This window comes from Ascaphus truei, chromosome 1, assembly GCF_040206685.1.
Source record: "Ascaphus truei isolate aAscTru1 chromosome 1, aAscTru1.hap1, whole genome shotgun sequence".
Taxonomy (NCBI): Eukaryota; Metazoa; Chordata; class Amphibia; order Anura; family Ascaphidae; genus Ascaphus; species Ascaphus truei.
Genome location: NC_134483.1, coordinates 105,853,066 through 105,871,448, shown reverse-complemented (window position 1 = coordinate 105,871,448; position 18,383 = coordinate 105,853,066). Strand labels below are relative to the sequence as shown.

The window sequence follows — 18,383 nt, the reverse complement described above, 5'->3', positions numbered from 1 at the left end:
TTAGATTCACTAGAACATTTGCAGTCTTATTTTAACAAATGTATTGCAATATATATCGTTATTGCGATAAATGTCTTAATATCATTACGGTGATGAAAATATTGATTTCGCCCAACCCTAGGCACACTCACTTCCCTCCCCCCTCCCCATCTGTTGTGGCACTCCCTGTCACCCAGGCGCATACAGTACGTCCTTCTCTTCCTTCTCTCCAGGTCCATAACTCCCCCCACCAGGCACTAAACCTCACGCTCACCCCCAGGGAACTATGATGCTGGACACTTGGAAAACCAGTGGTTACCAGGAGCTATCAGTAGTGCGGTCCTACTCCAGTAGTCCTGAGTCCTCATGGCTCAGATGATGTTACCAAAAATAAGAAAAAATCAAGCCATACAGATATTTGCTATAAGAAAGAGATTGTGGAGTTAGTGGCGGCGTGCGCACAATGTCATGTGTGTGAAACATACACTAGCTATTGCGATGTCGTGCGCGACGGACGGGGATAGTTATTATGTACAGAACATACAGACGATAATGCAGTCACAGCTGAGTGCACAGAAATTCCAGCATTGTGACTTGGGACATGGGAAAGGGGCAGAGGGGTTATAGGCTACTACAACAAAGCGCTAAATAAGTGACCCTCAAAAGCGGGCAGCTCAGTCACATGTGTAGTGAGCATCTCACCTCCGGGGGTAACTGTCCTTTGCCAGCACTTGCAAAATCAATAAAAAGATAACAAAGATAGATACCTTGCAAAGCAGATAATCAGCCCACAAGGCACCAAATGAATGTCACTGAGATTGGTTGATCCAAGTCACGTGACATGGCCGTTGTGCTGAAAAAACAATTTCATTTGTCTCCTCTGTAATCTGTCGCTCCGTAGCGCTTGATCGCGCGCACTATGTGCGCCTTCATTGGTCTACATTAATTATGCCACCACTATAAACTAAATAACTGCAGTGGAACAACACCCTGCATATATTACAGAGCTGACCAATTAAGGTCTTTACCCTCTTTCTTTCTCGTATTTGGCTTTGTGTTCCTGAATAATTCTTATTACCTTACTGTTCTCTGGTCAGAAACTCCAACAACCCTACACTTCTCCAGAACTTCGATGAGTACTGTGCTATTAATGGTAAGGATGTGTTATCAATGTGGACCCTATATAACATGGCCCGTGCTCACAAGTCTGCCCATTTTGGTGTTTTAAATGTTGAGGCTTCTTCCCTGTTTTTATGACCTCAGATAACCTTAGATCATGTATGTGATTTCTCCCATTCATAAGGTCAATAGCAGTGGCCAGTAAAATGAACTAATTTATTAAAAACCCTTCAATTTTGTTCTTTGGATACATATACACGTTTGATAAGAACAGGTTTGTTCCATTTTGCTCTGGAAGCTAAACTGTAAAACAAAAATAAACACTGAGCACATCCTTTGGGGCTATATTGTTTCCACTTAAATTGCACGTCCCTATTTCATGGCACATGATGTGCTATTTCAGGGTTTGGAAAAAAAAAGGTAAATAGAGAATTTCCTATGAGGCTGAATGTCCTCAGACCAGCCCTGTACGATTCGACAGTTTGTGGTTGTATAACTCTACCTGCCGTGGTTTCAAAAATGTTGACATATTGCAGTGATGTAATTTTCTGAAAATAAGTGTGGTTAGTAAGCAAACCCTGCATCAGCTGATCAAATATCCAAACTATATTTAGTCCAAGATTAAAACATGAATTTTTACCAAAGTAAACTTTCTAATAGGTGCGTAAAATAAGAGTTTATTTCCCGGGACAAAAATAGTATTTTAGCTGCTGTTTTAAAGGTGCAGTTTCCCATACTTGTTCTCCCCCTCCCCTCTTTTTTCTATTTACATGAGTAGGAAGTGGGGTCCTTGGAGCTAAATTTCTCTATTTTATGCTATGGTATTTCCCCCCTGCCCCCCAGAGGGAACAAAATGGAGGTTTAAATCTACGGTGTCACACAGGTCAATGAGAAGCCGCAACCGCTGACGTTGTTTCTACCTATTAGCCCACGTGACGTAGGGATTTTTAATAACCGGGAAGTACCGTCAGCATCTTTCCCGATATGTATGTCAGGAAGCACGCGGTCCCCGGGAACAGAAATTACTGTGCTTCAGCTCTGGGGACCCTCCACTGCTTATAATTAAAATAAAATGAGGCTTCCAGAGTGGGAGCTGCTCTTTTTATGGTAGTAGAAGCATGTTTACTACGCATCTTTTAGGGTCCGTGACCAAGGCACTTTTGTACCTGTCTTGCTCAACTTGTGTCCATGTACAGTTTGGAGTGTTCTAGTAGATGTCAGGAAGAGTTGTGCAATACAGATATTCCGATAAGATGTATCAGATCTGCGTCTCGGGCCTTACATGTTCATGCCTTCATCATCAAATCTGCCAAGTCAGAAACCTCTGTATGTGACAGACATTTCTTATATTTGATGCAGATATAGTGAGAGCCAGAGAAGATAATTGGAATGATTCTAATAGCATTCAAAAGCGTAAGGCGGTATTAAAAACCCCATAGACTATTTCAGGCAGACTTGAGTTTCCATTTTATACTTTTCGTGTAGAGGTGGTAAAGTTTTATCAATGAATACCATGTAAGGTTAATTTTCAGGTTGAGATAGTTTCTGCCTTATATTCTCAGTTAGAAAGCAAAATATGCAGCACAAGTGTTTGCTCATCACTGGATCAACTTTACCCTGTATAGTCTAAAGAAGGTAATAGAAATTCCATGGGTAGTGACATCTTACTTTCCTCCTCATCTGTTGATATCACATCCTTTGTTTAGCAACTACAAACCTCAAATTTGTTGTTGAAATTTATAAGGTATAACGTCCCATCAATTTTTAATACCATTAATTGCACCGGTGTACAACTGCCCCTAAATTTTTGCACATTTGTTGTGCAAATCTTTAAACCCCATATACTGTGCAAAAATTGCAATGATAACTTTTATCATTTTTCAACATTTTGTTATGATGAATTAGCCTTTAATGTTTATATTTCTGATTGTCTTCGTTAGCTTCTATAACATTCCTTAGTAGAAATTTGAATTCATCCTTTTACATTGTTATTTGGGCTTGGTATTTTAGGAATACAAAGTGGCACAAAGCTACAGTATCAAGAACAGATTTCATGTGTGAGAGTTTCAAATGGCACCATGAAAAACTTTTACAGTCAAGCAGCGTGGATTGCTGCTCTAAAGTCTCTGTTCATGCTATGAAATGGTCGTCCTCTTGCTCAGGAAGATTTAAAGCTAATTAATTGCAATGGGGTTTGTGGACCGTATATACTGTACAGAGAAATCTTCTGCCAAAAGGCTCCCTTTTGGTGTTGAAAGACGCCTTACAGTAAGGTATCTTCCAGCGCCGGAAAGTATCTTATGGAAGAAGACTGCTTTGTGAATGTGGGCCTACATTTTCCCAAGCAAGGAGACATTAATTAGCAACATATTGAATAGGGGCCCAAGAGAAAGGTGGTCATTTTTGTTTGTGCACAAAATAAATAAGTAACTAAAATGTTCTACAAGAAAGATCCACAAATAATGTTTTACTAATGCTTTTCATCCACCACAAACACTCCTTTACTCATCTACATTGTGGTCTTGAAGTTTCACTTAAACATTTAAACTATCAATAAAAGATAGCAAGATGAGTAGAGAAAAATGGAGCACTATCCACGATGAAAAGAAGGGTCCAGAGGGGGGCTAACTCATAAAAAATAGTAGACTTTATTGGACCATACAAAAGACCCCTAACGAGGCAGCCTCATGTTGTTACTATTGCTATTATATTAGTGGGTGGGAGATAACTCTTTGTGTCAGTAATTGCGTATATCGACAGGATACACTAGACACTAGTCTCCCTATATCTGATGTTGATATGGTATACTGGACTTATGGAGGTACCTCATTATCTCATATATAAAGTATCGTACTGGATGGATGGATGTCTGGTAGCACCAGACTCCTACCTTATCAATAAAAGATGTCTACATTTGGACATGCAAAGTACGTAATATTAAGATATGTGTAATACCATCTATACAGTAGAAAGTTGACGATAGAGTTGTGTTTTGGAAAACTTACATGTCTCCGTGGACCAATCCATAGATCTCAGCCATGCTTTTATGATAGATACTCTTCAGCATGACAAAGTGCAGGATGACAACAACAGCAGGAAGTCCCCATCCCAGTACGAAGAAAATCAGATGGCGTCGATCTGCATTCTCATCGTTCATCACAAGAACATACCAAAAATTAACTGCCTAAAGAGATTACAAATAAGATAAAATCATTACGCTGCAGCTTGGTAAGATGCAGTCTAAAGCAATAAAGTCAACATCTTTTTTAAAAGATCAATCTAAAGGAAAATATAAAGGACCATATTTACATAATAATGCTATTCCATAAGGCAACATACAGTACGCTCAAAATTATTTTGTGGTTTACCCCAGGTATCTTTAGCATTTACAGGCTTCCATCACTTCAGGAATTTGGCTACTATTGTTAGATAAAATAAAGTCCAAGTAGATAAGGGGGAAATGATGTGTTACAGCAAAAATTAAGGAAAATAGCAAAGGTGTAATGACCATTTTTCATTGTAGCGGCGAAACGCGTTGATCGAACTGTACAAATTTGTCCAGTGGAGGCTTCCGTAGATACCTGGTATCACTCGTGTTCCAGCTTTTGCGCAGCTCTGTTTACCGGACGCGGTAGCAGAGAAAGACTATTTCGAGAGTGTCCACTTACTCTGCTGTCGCTGATACGGACTTTCCTATATTGAGGTATACCTGACACCACGCTATCTGAATATCAAGTTCCACTGATAGACCCCAACACAGCTCTGCAGACCTGAAAGGAGGGCTTCACCAAAGAAAACTTTCTATGTACCTGTGCTTACACACGGCCGTGTAAGTAGTGCATATATTTATATATACATTAGCCATTGCAAATACCCCTACCTTTTACTCTGGGATTTGTCCTATGAGTAACATCTACCATGGTGTATTAGCACTATATGTTTATGTACGGAGTGTGAGCTCAGTTAAGATTGTTGATTTGTGCTTTGCTCCCCTATTTTTCGTTCACATATACCAAGGATGTTGGATAGATCTTAGTGGGGTGTGAGCAGTAGGAATTCACGTTCCAGTATGCGCCCCCTGCATGTGGGGTCGCAAGCTACCATCTACTACGGTATAGAGTTAGTGCCCGAGTCTCTCTTTGTATATCAGTGCTGTAGTATTAGATAAGGCTTACTACATTTTTTTTAAAATTCAACTCTTAATGCCATTTTTAATAAGTTTTAATATACTAAGCATCCTTGGATTGCTATAACAGGCTTTATCACACTTCCGCAGCAGTGCAAGATATCTGTAACACCTTCCTGTTTCTGATCATTTGTTGCAAATGTTCCCAGAAGTTTGAGCTGCAAACTGTAACAATAAATAATGTTACCTTAGTAATATAAGAATACATTGTAGCTACTGAGTTACACTGACTGAAAGATTGATTGAAACTGAAATCCTGTGGGAAGCAAGATCTTTGCTGATCGATCACGGGAGAAGAAATCAATCGGCAGCTTAGGTAATTAGTTTTGAATAAAAATAATCAAATGCTGCATACATTAAAACAATTTTATATATATATATATATATATATATATATATAAATATATATTTATATATATAAAGCAACTGTAAATATTACTGTATGTTCACTTGCATGTCTTAGCCAGGTCTGCAACCCTGTCTTTCCCCATTATCGCCCAGCATACAGCGCTTCCACTGCAGCAAGGGATTCTGGGAAATGACATGCAAATGAGCACTCAGTGCCACCTTTTGTCCCAAGCTCGTATTACACAAGCAAATCCTCAAGCCAATGCATACTGTTTTGAGGATTTGCTTGTGTAATACGAGCTTGAGACAAAAGGTGGCACTGTGTGCTCATTTGCATGTCATTTCCCAGAATCCCTTGCTGCAGTGGAAACACTGTGTGCTGGGCGATAATGGGGAGAGACAGGGTTGCAGACCTGTCTAAGACATGCAAATGAGCATACAGTAATATTTACAGTTGCTTTATGCTTTACTGTGGAGGGTTTTGTCACTTTTGTTACCCACCATAACCTTAATAATTGTGATTTTATATATATATATTTTTTTTAAGTGCCACACGGACTGCCTCGTTAATACAAAAAGGAAATATCAACAAAACAAGAATATAGAACTTAAATAGATTTACTAGTATTATGTTCAATTTGCATTATGTATACACTTTCTGTAATTAGTGTACCCTGGCCACTTACAGTATTTTGGAGCATGCTCCCAAAAATGATGTTAATACTTTTTTACAAACTCCCAAAGTGTAATGAACTGTGTGTAGTGTACTCAGGCAGATTGATCTAAAAAAAAAAAACAACATAAAGTACTGACCTGAGAATATGCTATATTTGTGTTCAACATAGTGGTGTCTTATGGCAGAACACTTTTAGTAAATATGCCCCAAAAGTGTTTTCTGGTGACAGATGATATTCAATAGCACCATTTATTAAATATGGGCCAACACTTTTGGCTTTCCTGCAAACAGATCAAAATGCCTGTAAATTCTGTTTGGGAGACTCAATATCCAAAATATATCAAGGTATAAGGTACTGTACAATTATGTAGGAGCCTTGATAAATGTGCTGTAATATTTTTTTGTTATATATTATTGCTATTTTTCATGTGTCTAAAACACAAGTCATATTTTTTACACTTTTCTTGTAAATTTAGCCATGCCTCAAGTTTCCTATGCTTGTTCATTCTTGTCCCCATAATTACACGTCTGCGGTCTTCAGATCCTTTGATGTTATAAAATTAAATCAATAAGGTACAGTACAAATAGTAGAGCTAAAATTAGAAGATAATGTTCAGTTGCTAAGCTGTGGAAAAAAACAATCACTCCAGAGAGGAGGAAATGTACCAGGGCATTCATCTGATGTTGCTCAGTTACAACTAATAGGCTGTATGGACATGGTAAATATAAATATAATACGTAGTGTGTTTTAGTAGTGTTGGTTTCTAACTGATTCCATAAGAAATTGTCAGTACTGCAAATCTTAAGCCAGGAGTGCGCAAACTAATCGCGCTGCGCCGCCCTGCCTACTCCCTCCGGTGCTGGCGCCCCCTTACCTTTCTTTCAGGCGTGTGGGGGTCATGTGATGTCACGCCATGTCCCCACGGCGTTATTGGATGCTGCGTTGTTATGGCGACACATCGCCGAAGACCAGCTGGCAGAAGGTAAGTAAGTTACAGAGGCCTCACTCCTCCCCCGGCATTTAATTTAAATGCCCTGGGGAAGAGCGCGGGGCCTCAGTAACCGCCCACGTCCCCCAGCAAAGCATGTTTGGCAAATGCTTGTTTTTATTTAATTGTTATGTATTGTATTTTGTGATTGTTTTTTAGGTTGCCCATTCACCTTAGAATCACGCTATCTGACATTCGAAGGAATATGAGCTAATAACATCTATTATCTGCTGAATAAGGGGTTACTAATAGGTAACTCCTCGGGCACTGTATTTCACTAAGCCTTACTTACCTACATATAAGGTTTTTTTAATTACTAACATAGAACTCTCACCTTATGGCGTCTTTGCTTTATGCTAATTAAGGTTAGCATACATTGCTCACCCACTTTTGGCGATCTCCGCTTTAAGACAAAACGGTACTCCAGTATTTAGTCCAACAAGACCTGAGTATAATTATTTTCTGCTCCACCTTTAACTAAATTAAATATACTGCAGACCGCCATTACACCATGATTTGGTGCAGAGGGTTTTTTTCTAGTTAAGCACTACTATTAGGATTTGTGTTGTTTTGTCCACGGTTAATATGAAAGTAGCTCACTAGGCCTCAATGTTCTCATCGGAGCTACTAGAAGAGGGTAGTTTTATAAAAAATACGAGTTGGAGCTGTTTTTGAGATCCCGCTCGATTTGTTTGAGCAGGAACAAGACTGCTCGGGGGGAGATGCACTTCTCGTACGAGTTTGGCAGGTCATCTGAGCTTTCTGGATAGCAACCTTGCCAAATCATATGGGAAGTGCTCAAAAAGATCGATGAGTTAGTTATCAAAGCTACTAGAATAGTGTAGGCTCCTAAGGCTGTAAAAGGGGAGCACAGATAGATGTGCTAACTGATAGAACCAAAATATAAATCAGCAATCAACTTTGCACAACCTCAAGGGAACAAACAGATAAGGGATGATGGCATATACAGTATAAATGGATATGGACTATATATGCCGTCATCCCTTATCTGTTTGTTCCCGAGAGATTGTGCACTGTTGGTTGCTGATTTATATTTTGGCTCTATCAGTTAGCACATCAATCTGCCCTCCCCTTACAGTATATGTTCTTTTGCATCTCTTTTACTTTGGGGGTTCTGGAAAAAATCCCGAGGGCTGAGCAGCAGGATTCAAGCTCCGAAGTAGTGCACCGGAAATTTGGGTGGATGTAGCGGTCCGAATATCACGGTAGTATCACAACTGTTTTATATCGTATATTTTTAGTGAGAGGGGACCCTAGTCGTTCTGTTGTACAGTATACTCCTAAGGCTGTAGCAAGGGAGTTGCTACAGCCTATCCAAATCATATGATTGAGATCACTCAAGGTTGAGTTTCTAGTAGAATTGATAGGCACTACAATAAACACAAAACATTTTGACAGAGACATTTTTTACTCACCTGAATAAGCATCCAAATGAATTGGCAGAGGTAAAAATAGTGTGTGACAGATGCCAAGACAGAGCAGCTTTCATCAGAGAGCTCCCGACTGATGTAAGCAGAGGCCAGAAACGAAGCCTAAAACAAACCAACAGGATACCATTAGGAAAGTATTATATTGTAAGAGCAGAAGTTCACCTAGATTAAATAGAAACGATCTACTGTAAACTATACACTTTATTGCATGTACTAATATAAGAGGAGAACTATAAACAGACTGCTATAAAGCAGCCGTTCATTTAATAAAGTTGGCATTCACAAAATGGTGGAAAATCAAGGTCAATAGTACAGGTCTGTATGTATTAGGTTGTGAAGCATGTCCCCTAGATACCTATGTATTCAATAATCTCTGTGGTACTCAAGGGGTTAAGCCAATTGAATGTGCAGTGCTAGAAAACATAAAGCAAATGAAAGTATTTTGAAATATACTCCGTGTGTACGGTAATTTGAAACATATTACTCAAATGTGTATGTGTATATAGATAGATCCATTGTTGGCAGTCCCAGTGCCCTAGATCAGGGGTGCGCAAATTGAAGGGGGTGCCCCCCGTTCTACGGGGGGGCGTGGCAGTTGCAGAGGCCCCACACTCTTCCCCAAGGCATTTAAATTAAATGCCGGGGGAGGCATGAGGCCTCTGTAACTTCTCTTACCTGCTCTCAAGCGACGCGTCGCCATGGCAATTGACGTTGTGATGTCATATGACGCCGCCGAAGCCCGAGAGCAGGTAAGGAGGAGGGGGGGGGGGGGGGGGGGCGCAAACTGAAAAAGTTTGCGCACTCCTGGCCTAGATTCTTTTTAGTGTACTGTACATACTGTAGCTTAACCACATATTGTTTTACAAGGCAAAGGACGAAAAGGATGAAAAAAGCTCTTCTTCGCACAGATTTGCATCTCACCATGTTCACCAATATGTATCACTGATGCGTATTTAAATATGTAGAACATATTCACATGATATAAATTAGCATATTTCCCAGGTATCTCAGGTTTGTTCACAGGTATCTCCCCACGTGGAGCAAAGATTAATTTATTTGGAAGTATATAAGTCAATGGGCCCTCGATGATATTGGTCTCTGTTCCTCCCACAAAAGATCCATTTACCTTACCTTTAGAAGGTGAGATTTGTAACTCTTAATTTCCAGACGGCAATGCTGAAAATCTGACGGAAGGTACATGCAAACGGTGCTATTTTTAGGCAGATAATTCTTAATGAATACATAGAAAACGCCATCAAATTGCATGCTGTTTTCGTGTGATTTTGCATTGACAATATCAGAGTTTAATTAATAGGTCCCATACTGTTAAATGTTACATTGCCTAGTAGGTTGGCATGCATATCTACATAAATCTGCAAATTAATAATACTTTTTTTTTTATGTGACTACTTTATGAAATTGTAATTGGTAGTTATTATGTCACACTATTTATTTTGCATTTTAAACTGGTACTCAGAGTTTTGTATTTACATTTTTGTATTGTTTTTCCACCTGAACTAATGATTATTTGAAATGTCACCATGCTACCACTAATTAGGATTTCTATGCAATATTTGCTCAGCATCTTCCTCTGCATTGTGTTGTTTACCAAGGCTCTCTCCCCGAAATGATTTTCAATTTTCTGATTAAATATTTTGACACAAGGTTTTGTGATTCCTCACATAAAACATGCAAATACTGCAACAACTTCAAATACTTTCTGAACATGCTGCCAGCCTATCTGAAAAGGTTCCTCACCCCTACCACACGCAGCTCTTATCATCTGAGATCTGATTCCAAAAGACTGCTCATGGTCCCAAGGTTCAACATGGAATCCAGTCGCTCCTCCTTGTCTTACAGTGCCCCTCACAACTAGAACAATCTACCTGAGACTCCCAAAGCCTCCTCCTATTTAAGTTATTTCAAGACTTCAGCAGTCTCTCATTTTAATCTGGTCTGTAACTGTTACATACGCTCATAATCATATCTCTAACTGTCCAGGAAATGTCTGTAAATTAAATATATAACTTCTGTTCATTTAATGTAACCATGTATTGTCCCCATAACATATGTGCCCAGGACATACTAGAAAACGAGCGGTAACTCCCAGTGTATTACTTCCTGGTAAAATATTTGTATATATACACTGGCGACACACTTTATTCGAGCTCGGCTAGTCCCACGAATTCGGGTATACCCGGGTGTATTGAGGTTTGTGACTGTTTTCTGCCCGAGTGCATTGAGGTATTTTCCAGGCAGGGATTGAAGCATTTTATTCCCGCTGGCTGCAATACTGCACAGTATATATATATAAACTGCATTACAATTCATGAATTTATGCCATCTGGTAGACACGCGAAGCATTGCAGCCTATTAAATCCTAATCATTATCATTTAACAGATCAGCCGCCCGTCAGCCAGGCATGAACCCAGGTTGGGAAGGCAAATGCAACGGGGCTTGTCAGAGGTGAGGAGCGGCGCATTCCAGGTATCTGCCAGGTACATACTGGGTATTTGCTCGAATAAAGTGTGTCGGTGCAGTAAATAAAATAAACTAAGGTCTGCAAAGTATTTCTAATCATGCAACTCACATTCATCATCCCATGTATACATGCTTTGAAACAGCAAGTGCACTTTTTAACCTCAGGCATTACAACTATGTAACTGTTTCGTCTTTTCCTATTTTGTCGGATATAAGAGTTGAAAGTTTAATTTATAACAAAAACTATGTACTCAGGCTATTGTGTACCAAGGCTATTACACAGCAAAATTCCATCAAAAACAAGGTTTTTTTTCTTTTTCTTGATTTGGGGGAGTGTTTAAGGGAATAGTAGGGAAGGATATACAGATTATAATAAGATGTATTGAATGGTGCGTTTGACGTTTTCTTCAATCAATAAATTTGTGTCAAAAAATCTGTCAGGTTAAAGGTGTTGTATCTTTTTGCTTTTTAACGATCTGTGCCAGATGTAAAAAATTATTCCCAGATTTGTACCAAGATGAAACAAAAAATAATTCAAAATATACTTCCTCTGGTCCAAAAGTGTCTTCTTACATAGTCACATGATACAAAGTAATAAGGGGCTGATAGCCCTTTTCTCTTTACAGACTTCTGACTCCATCGACCTCCAGCTATTTTAGACAAATATCAAACAGTGATGGGTGTAAGTGGGCAAACACACTGAGGTGAGTCTGAGAAATAGTACCATTTGCAATTAATACTGCCTAATCATTTACAAATTTCTCATACAGTACATGAGTGTCAGTAAACTAATGATAGTAAAGATCATCATCAACAGATAGCTTAAAAATATGATCCTGTTTAAAGACAAATGGTCCTCTCAACACACAGTGAGCTTTCCATTTCTAAATATACACAGAACAGGATGTCCTGGTTTCTTCTGTAATTCAGAATTATATGTTGAAACAGCAGTACAACTCCGAACATACAGTATACTATGCCACAATGAGCTTCCCTTATTAAAAATACGTAAGTTACTGGTATATCTCTCCCCCATCCTATCTCTCCCCCATCCACTTTCTCATCATCCATTCCCTCTTGCAACACTAATCCCCTCTCTTTTCCCCTCATCCCCTCTCTTTCCCCATCATCCCCTCTTTTTCCCCCATCCCCTCTGTCTCATTGTATTGTATTGTATGTCTTTATTTATATAGCGCCATTAATGTACATAGCGCTTCACAGTAGTAATACATGTGGTAATCGAATAAATAACAGATAATATAAATAACAGATCATGGGAATAAGTGCTTTAGACAAACAGAACATTAAGGAAGAGGAGTCCCTGCCCCGAGGAGCTTACAATCTAATTGGTAGGTAGGGAGAACGTACAGAGACAGTAGGAGGGAGTTCTGGTAAGTGCGTCTGCAGGGGGCCAAGCTTTATGTATCATGTGTTCAGAATGTTCACAGTGCTATTCGTATGCTTCTTTAAGCAAGTGTGTCTTAAGGTGGGTCTTAAAGGTGGATAGAGAGGGTGCTAGTCGGGTACTGAGGGGAAGGGCATACCAGAGGTGTGGGGCAGTCAGTGAAAAAGGTTTAAGGCGGGAGAGGGCTTTAGATAAAAAGGGGGTAGAAAGAAGACATCCTTGAGCAGAACGCAAGAGTCGGGATGGTGCATAGCGAGAAATTAGGGCTGAGATGTAAGGAGGGGCAGAAGAGTGTAAAGCTTTAAAAGTGAGCAGGAGAATTGAGTGTGAGATACGTGATTTAATCAGAAGCCAGGAGAGGGATTTCAGGAGGGGAGATGCGGAGACAGATTTAGGAAAGAGTAGAGTGATTCTGGCAGCAGCAGTTAGGATAGATTGTAGGGGAGACAGGTGAGAGGTAGGAAGGCCGGACAGCAGGGGGTTGCAGTAATCGAAACGTGAGAGAATGAGGGCCTGAGTCAGAGTTTTAGCAGTTGAGTAACAGAGGAAAGGGCGTATTTTTGCGATATTGCGGAGGAAAAAGCGACAAGTTTTAGAAACGTTTTGAATATGAGAGGAGAATGAAAGTGAGGAATCAAGTGTAACCCCTAGGCAGTGTGCTTGGGCTACTGGGTCAATGATTGTATTTCCAATAGCAATGTGGAAGGAGGTAGTAGGGCCAGGTTTGGGAGGAAGTATAAGGAGCTCTGTTTTTGCCATGTTAAGTTTCAGTCGGCGGATGGCCATCCAGGATGATATTCCAGAGAGGCATTCAGAAACTTTGGTCTGTATAGCAGGTGTAAGGTCAGGGGTTGAAAGGTAAATTTGTGTGTCGTCAGCATAGAGGTGATATTTAAACCCAAAAGATGTGATTAGGTCACTCAGAGAGAGTGTGTAGAGAGAAAAGAGAAGGCGTCCCAGGACAGAGCCCTGGGGTACCCCCACAAAGAGATCAATAGAGGAGGAGGAGGTGTTAGCAAAAGAGACACTGAAGGTACGATGAGAGAGGTAAGAGGAGATCCAGGATAAAGCTTTGTTCCGAATACCAAGAGTATGGAGAATGTGAAGGAGAAGAGGGTGGTCCACGGTGTCGAATGCTGCAGAGAGGTCGAGTAATATGAGCAGAGTGTAATGACCTCTGTCTTTGGCAGCGTGGAGGTCGTCAGTTATTTTAGTGAGGGCTGTTTCAGTAGAGTGAGCAGTGCGGAAGCCAGATTGTAGAGGGCCAAGGACGGAATAGGTGTTGAGAAAGTGTAGCAATCGAGAGAATACAAGACGTTCAAGGAGTTTGGAGGCAAAAGGCAGGAGGGAGACAGGTCGATAGTTAGAAGGACAGGTAGGATCAAGCTTGCTGTTTTTGAGTAATGGTATGACTGTTGCATGCTTGAAGGATGATGGAAAGGTACCAGAGTAGAGGGAAGAGTTAAAGATCTGTGTGAGCATAGGGATTATAGAAGGAGCAAGAGGTTTTAGGAGATGGGAGGGAATGGGATCAAGAGGGCAAGTGGTAGAGGGAGAAGAGGAGATCAGCAGTGACACATCCTCCTCCGAGATAGCGGAAAAAGAGTCAAGAAAGACAGGAGGAGAGTTGGGAAGCATTGCGGGATGGGAGGAGGCAACAGATGGGATGTTCTGCCATATGGACTCCACCTTTTCCTTAAAAAAGTCAGCAAAGTCTTGAGGTGAGATGGAGGAAGAAGAGGAGGCAGATGAGGGTGGTCTGAGTAGAGAGTCAAAGACAGAAAATATACGGTGTGGGTTAGACTTGTGTGTGTTGATTAGTGATGAAAAGTAGGTTTGTTTAGCTTGAGAGAGGGCAGAGTTGAAACAGGATAGCATAAATTTGTAGTGAATGAAGTCTGCGAGCGTATAAGATTTCCTCCAGAGGCGTTCAGAGGAACGAGTGGATGAACGCAGCATGCGTGTGTGGGAGTTTAGCCAGGGTCTGGGGTTAGAAGGGCGAGGACGGCAGAGAGAAAGCGGGGCATGAAGATCAAGAGAGGAAGATAAGGCAGAGTTGTAGTTCCTGACCAGGTTGTCAGGGTCTGAAGCAGAACTGAGAGAGGAGAGGGAGGAGCGTAAAGTGGAATCAAGAGCTGGTAGGTTAATTGAGCGCAGGTTTCTGCAAAAACGAGGGCAAGATGGAGATGGAGATGGAGAGAAGCGAGAGAGAGAAAATGAGATGAGGTGATGGTCAGAGAGAGGAAAAGGGGAGATGGAGACGTCGGAGAGAGAGAAGTTTTTGGTGAAAACCAGGTCTAGGTAGTGTCCATCCTTGTGGGTGCTGGCTTCAGGCCACTGTTGAAGGCCAAAAGAAGAGGTTAGAGAAAGAAAGCGGGAAGCCCAAGGGAGAGAGGGGTCATCAATGTGGCAATTGAAGTCCCCAAGGAGAAGAACAGGGGAGTCTGAGGAGAGAAAGAAAGAGAGCCAGGATTCAAAGTGAGAGAGAAAGGCAGAAGGGGGATGAGTAGAGGAAGGTGGGCGATAGATGACCGCCACATGGACCGGGAGAGGAGAGAAGATCTGGACTGTGTGAACCTCAAAGGAGGGAAAAGCAATAGAGGGGGGAATAGAAACTGTTCGGTAGCGGCAGAGAGAGGAGAGCAGGAGCCCCACGCCTCCACCCCTGCCGCAGGGCGTGGAGTGTGGGAGAAGGAAAGGCCACCATAGGAGAGGGCAGCTTCCAGAGCAGAGTCAGTCTGAGTGAGCCAGGTCTCAGTTATGGCAAATAGGAGCAGGGAGTGAGAGAGAAAGAAGTCATGCACAGAGAGGAACTTGTTAGAAAGGGAGCGAGCATTCCAAAGGGCACAGGAGAAAGGGAGAGAGGAGGGAGGGTGGCAGGGGATGGATATGAGGTTGGAGGGGTTAACACTAGAAGGAGTAGAAGTTGCATGTGGAAGGTCAGGACGAGAACAAGTAGAAATAAGGCAGGGACCAGGATTGGGAGAGATATCCCCAGAAGCAAGGAGGAGAAGCATGGACAGAAAGAGAATGTGTGAGGATGATTTGTAGGGGTGTGTTTTGCTTGTACTATGTGGAACCTCAACTTCACCCACTGGAATGTTAATGAGCCAGGAAGACAAAGGGCTTTGAATCCACAGCTGCATTCAATCTGAAACCCTTCTGTGTACATCTGCGTCGCCCCGAAGTCGGACAGCCTTTGACGTAACCAAGGTCAGGAAAAAGATGTGAGCCGTTAGCTGATGTTTGGTGATGTTAAAGTTTCTCTATTTCAATCTGAAACTAACCAGCCCTTTTATCCGTTGTACCCAATTTTCCAACTCTATTTGTTCATGAAATGTCTGTGAATTGACTGTATAACCCTGTTCATTTAATGTAACCATGTATTGTTATAACTCTGGGCCCAAGACATACTAGAAAACGAGAGGTAACTCTCAATGTAGTAATACCTGGTAAAACCTTTTTTTTAAATAAATAAAACATATCACATGTCTCTTCCCTCCATCCCCTCTGTCTCTGCTCTAAACAACATTCCTCCCTCCTGAAGGAAAAGACAAACAACACCCCACTCTCCCTCCCAGCCAAACAACCTCCCCCTTGCACAAATTCTTGTCTCCCAGCCAAACTAGCTACCTACCTCTCTATCTGACAGCCAAACAAGCTCCGGGCTTCTAAAAGTTGGCACAGAATAGTCCATGGACCAGCTCTGGTCTGCCAGCCATTATTTGGGAGCTAGTGAGATGGTCAATAATTGGTATTAACATTAACTGAAGAACATGTTGCCTGGCCACTGCTACATGAAGAAGCAATTCACAATACAATTGCAGTGACATTCAGATAATCACATTTGCAGAATCAGATAGCAAATCATAGGTCAATTAATGTTTGCAGTGTTTCTAAATTAAAAAAAAAACAGTTTATACAGTATATACAGTTGTGTGAAAAAGAAAGTACACCCTTTGAATTATATAGTTTTACATATCAGGACATAATAACAATCACCTGTTCCTTAGCAGGTCTTAAAATTAGGTAAATACAACCTCAGATGAAAAACAACACATGACATATTACACTGTGTCATGATTTATTTAACAAAAATAAAGCAAAAATGGAGAAGCCATGTGTGAAAAACTAAGTATGCCTTATGATTCAATTGCTTCTAGAACCACCTTTAGCAGCAATAACTTGAAGTAATCGTTTTCTGTATGACTTTATCAGTCTCTCACATCGTTGTGGAGGAATTTTGGCCCACTCTTCTTTACAACGTTGCTTCAGTTCATTGAGGTTTGTGGGCATTTGTTTATGCACAGCTCTCTTAATGTCCAGCCACAGCATTTCAATCGGGTTGAGGTCTGGACTTTGACTGGGCCATTGCAACATCTTGATTCTTTTCTTTTTCAGCCATTCTGTTGTAGATTTGCTGGTGTGCTTGGGATCATTGTCCTGTTGCATGACCCAATTTCGGCCAAGCGTTAGCTGTCGGACAGATGACATCACATTTGACTCTAGAATACTTTGGTATACAGAGGAGTTCATGGTCAACTCAATGACTGCAAGGTTCCCAGGTCTTGCGGCTGCAAAACAAGCCCAAATCATCACCCCTCCACCACCGTGCTTGACAGTTGGTATGAGGCGTTTGTGCTGATATGCTGTGTTTGGTCTTCACCAAACGTGGCGCTGTGTATTATGGCCAAACATCTCAACTTTGGTCTTGTATGTCCAAAGGACATTGTTCCAGAAGTCTTGTGGTTTGTTCAGATGCAACCTTGCAAACCTAAGCCGTGCTGCCATGTTCTTTTTAGAGAGAAGAGGCTTTCTCCTGGCAACCCTTCCAAACAAACCATACTTGTTCAGTCTTTTTCTAATTGTATTGTCATGAACATTAACATTTAACATGCTAACCGAGGCCTGTAGAGTCTGAGATGTAACTCTTGTTTTTTTTGCAATTTCTGTGAGCATTGCACAGTCTGACCTTGGGGTGAATGTGCTGGGACGTCCACTCCTGGGAAGATTGGCAACTGTCTTGAATGTTTGACACTTTTAAATAATCTTTCTCACTGTAGAATGATGGACTTTAAATTTTTTTGTAAATGGCCTTATAACCCTTCCCAGTTTGATGAGCAGCAGCAATTGCTTCTCTAAGATCATTGCTGATGTCTTTCCTCCTTGACATTGTGTTAACACACACCTGAATGCTCCAGACCAGCAAACTGCTAAAACTTCAGCTTTTATAGAGGTGGTCACACTTGCTGATGATCAATTAATCAATGGCCTTTGATTAGCAGACCCTGAAGCAGTAAGGGTGTACTTAGTTTTTCACATGTAGCTTCTCCATTTTGGCTTTATTTTTGTTAAATTAATCATGACACGGTGTAATATGTCATGTGTTGTTGTTCATCTGAGGTTGTATTTACCTAATTTTAAGACCTGCTAAGGAACAGATGATTGTTATTATGTCCTAATATGTAAAACCATGGAATTCAAAGAGGGTGTACTTTCTTTTTCACACAACTGTAGTTTGTTTAAATCATGAACAAACTGCAAGAATATTTTTCTGAAGTTTGTGTTAATTCTGACTAAGGCCCAGTGTGTGAGGCACCTTACAACCCATTCATCCCAACATAAAGCTAACATCTCTGTAAAAATGTAAACATTCTGCAGATTAGTTTCAGAAGCAGGAATAACCACTTTCAGGGATGAAGGATCATATTTTACTAAGTGGTGCTAAACCTTTAGGCACTTTCATAA

At 40.9% G+C, this 18,383-nt stretch overlaps 1 protein-coding gene across 5 annotated transcripts in view; it reads right to left on the bottom strand.

Moving 5' to 3' along the window:
• The window catches only part of ADGRV1 (adhesion G protein-coupled receptor V1), a 527,599-nt gene that overhangs the window by 95,059 nt on the left and 414,157 nt on the right, over nt 1-18,383 (bottom strand). For all 5 annotated transcript variants that reach the window (XM_075593091.1, XM_075593079.1, XM_075593082.1 and 2 more), the window contains 2 exons: nt 8,734-8,850; nt 4,104-4,282 (listed from right to left, as the gene is read on the bottom strand). In XM_075593091.1, the coding sequence (XP_075449206.1) occupies nt 4,104-4,282; nt 8,734-8,850 (296 nt within the window). The remainder of the gene's footprint in view (nt 1-4,103; nt 4,283-8,733; nt 8,851-18,383) is intronic.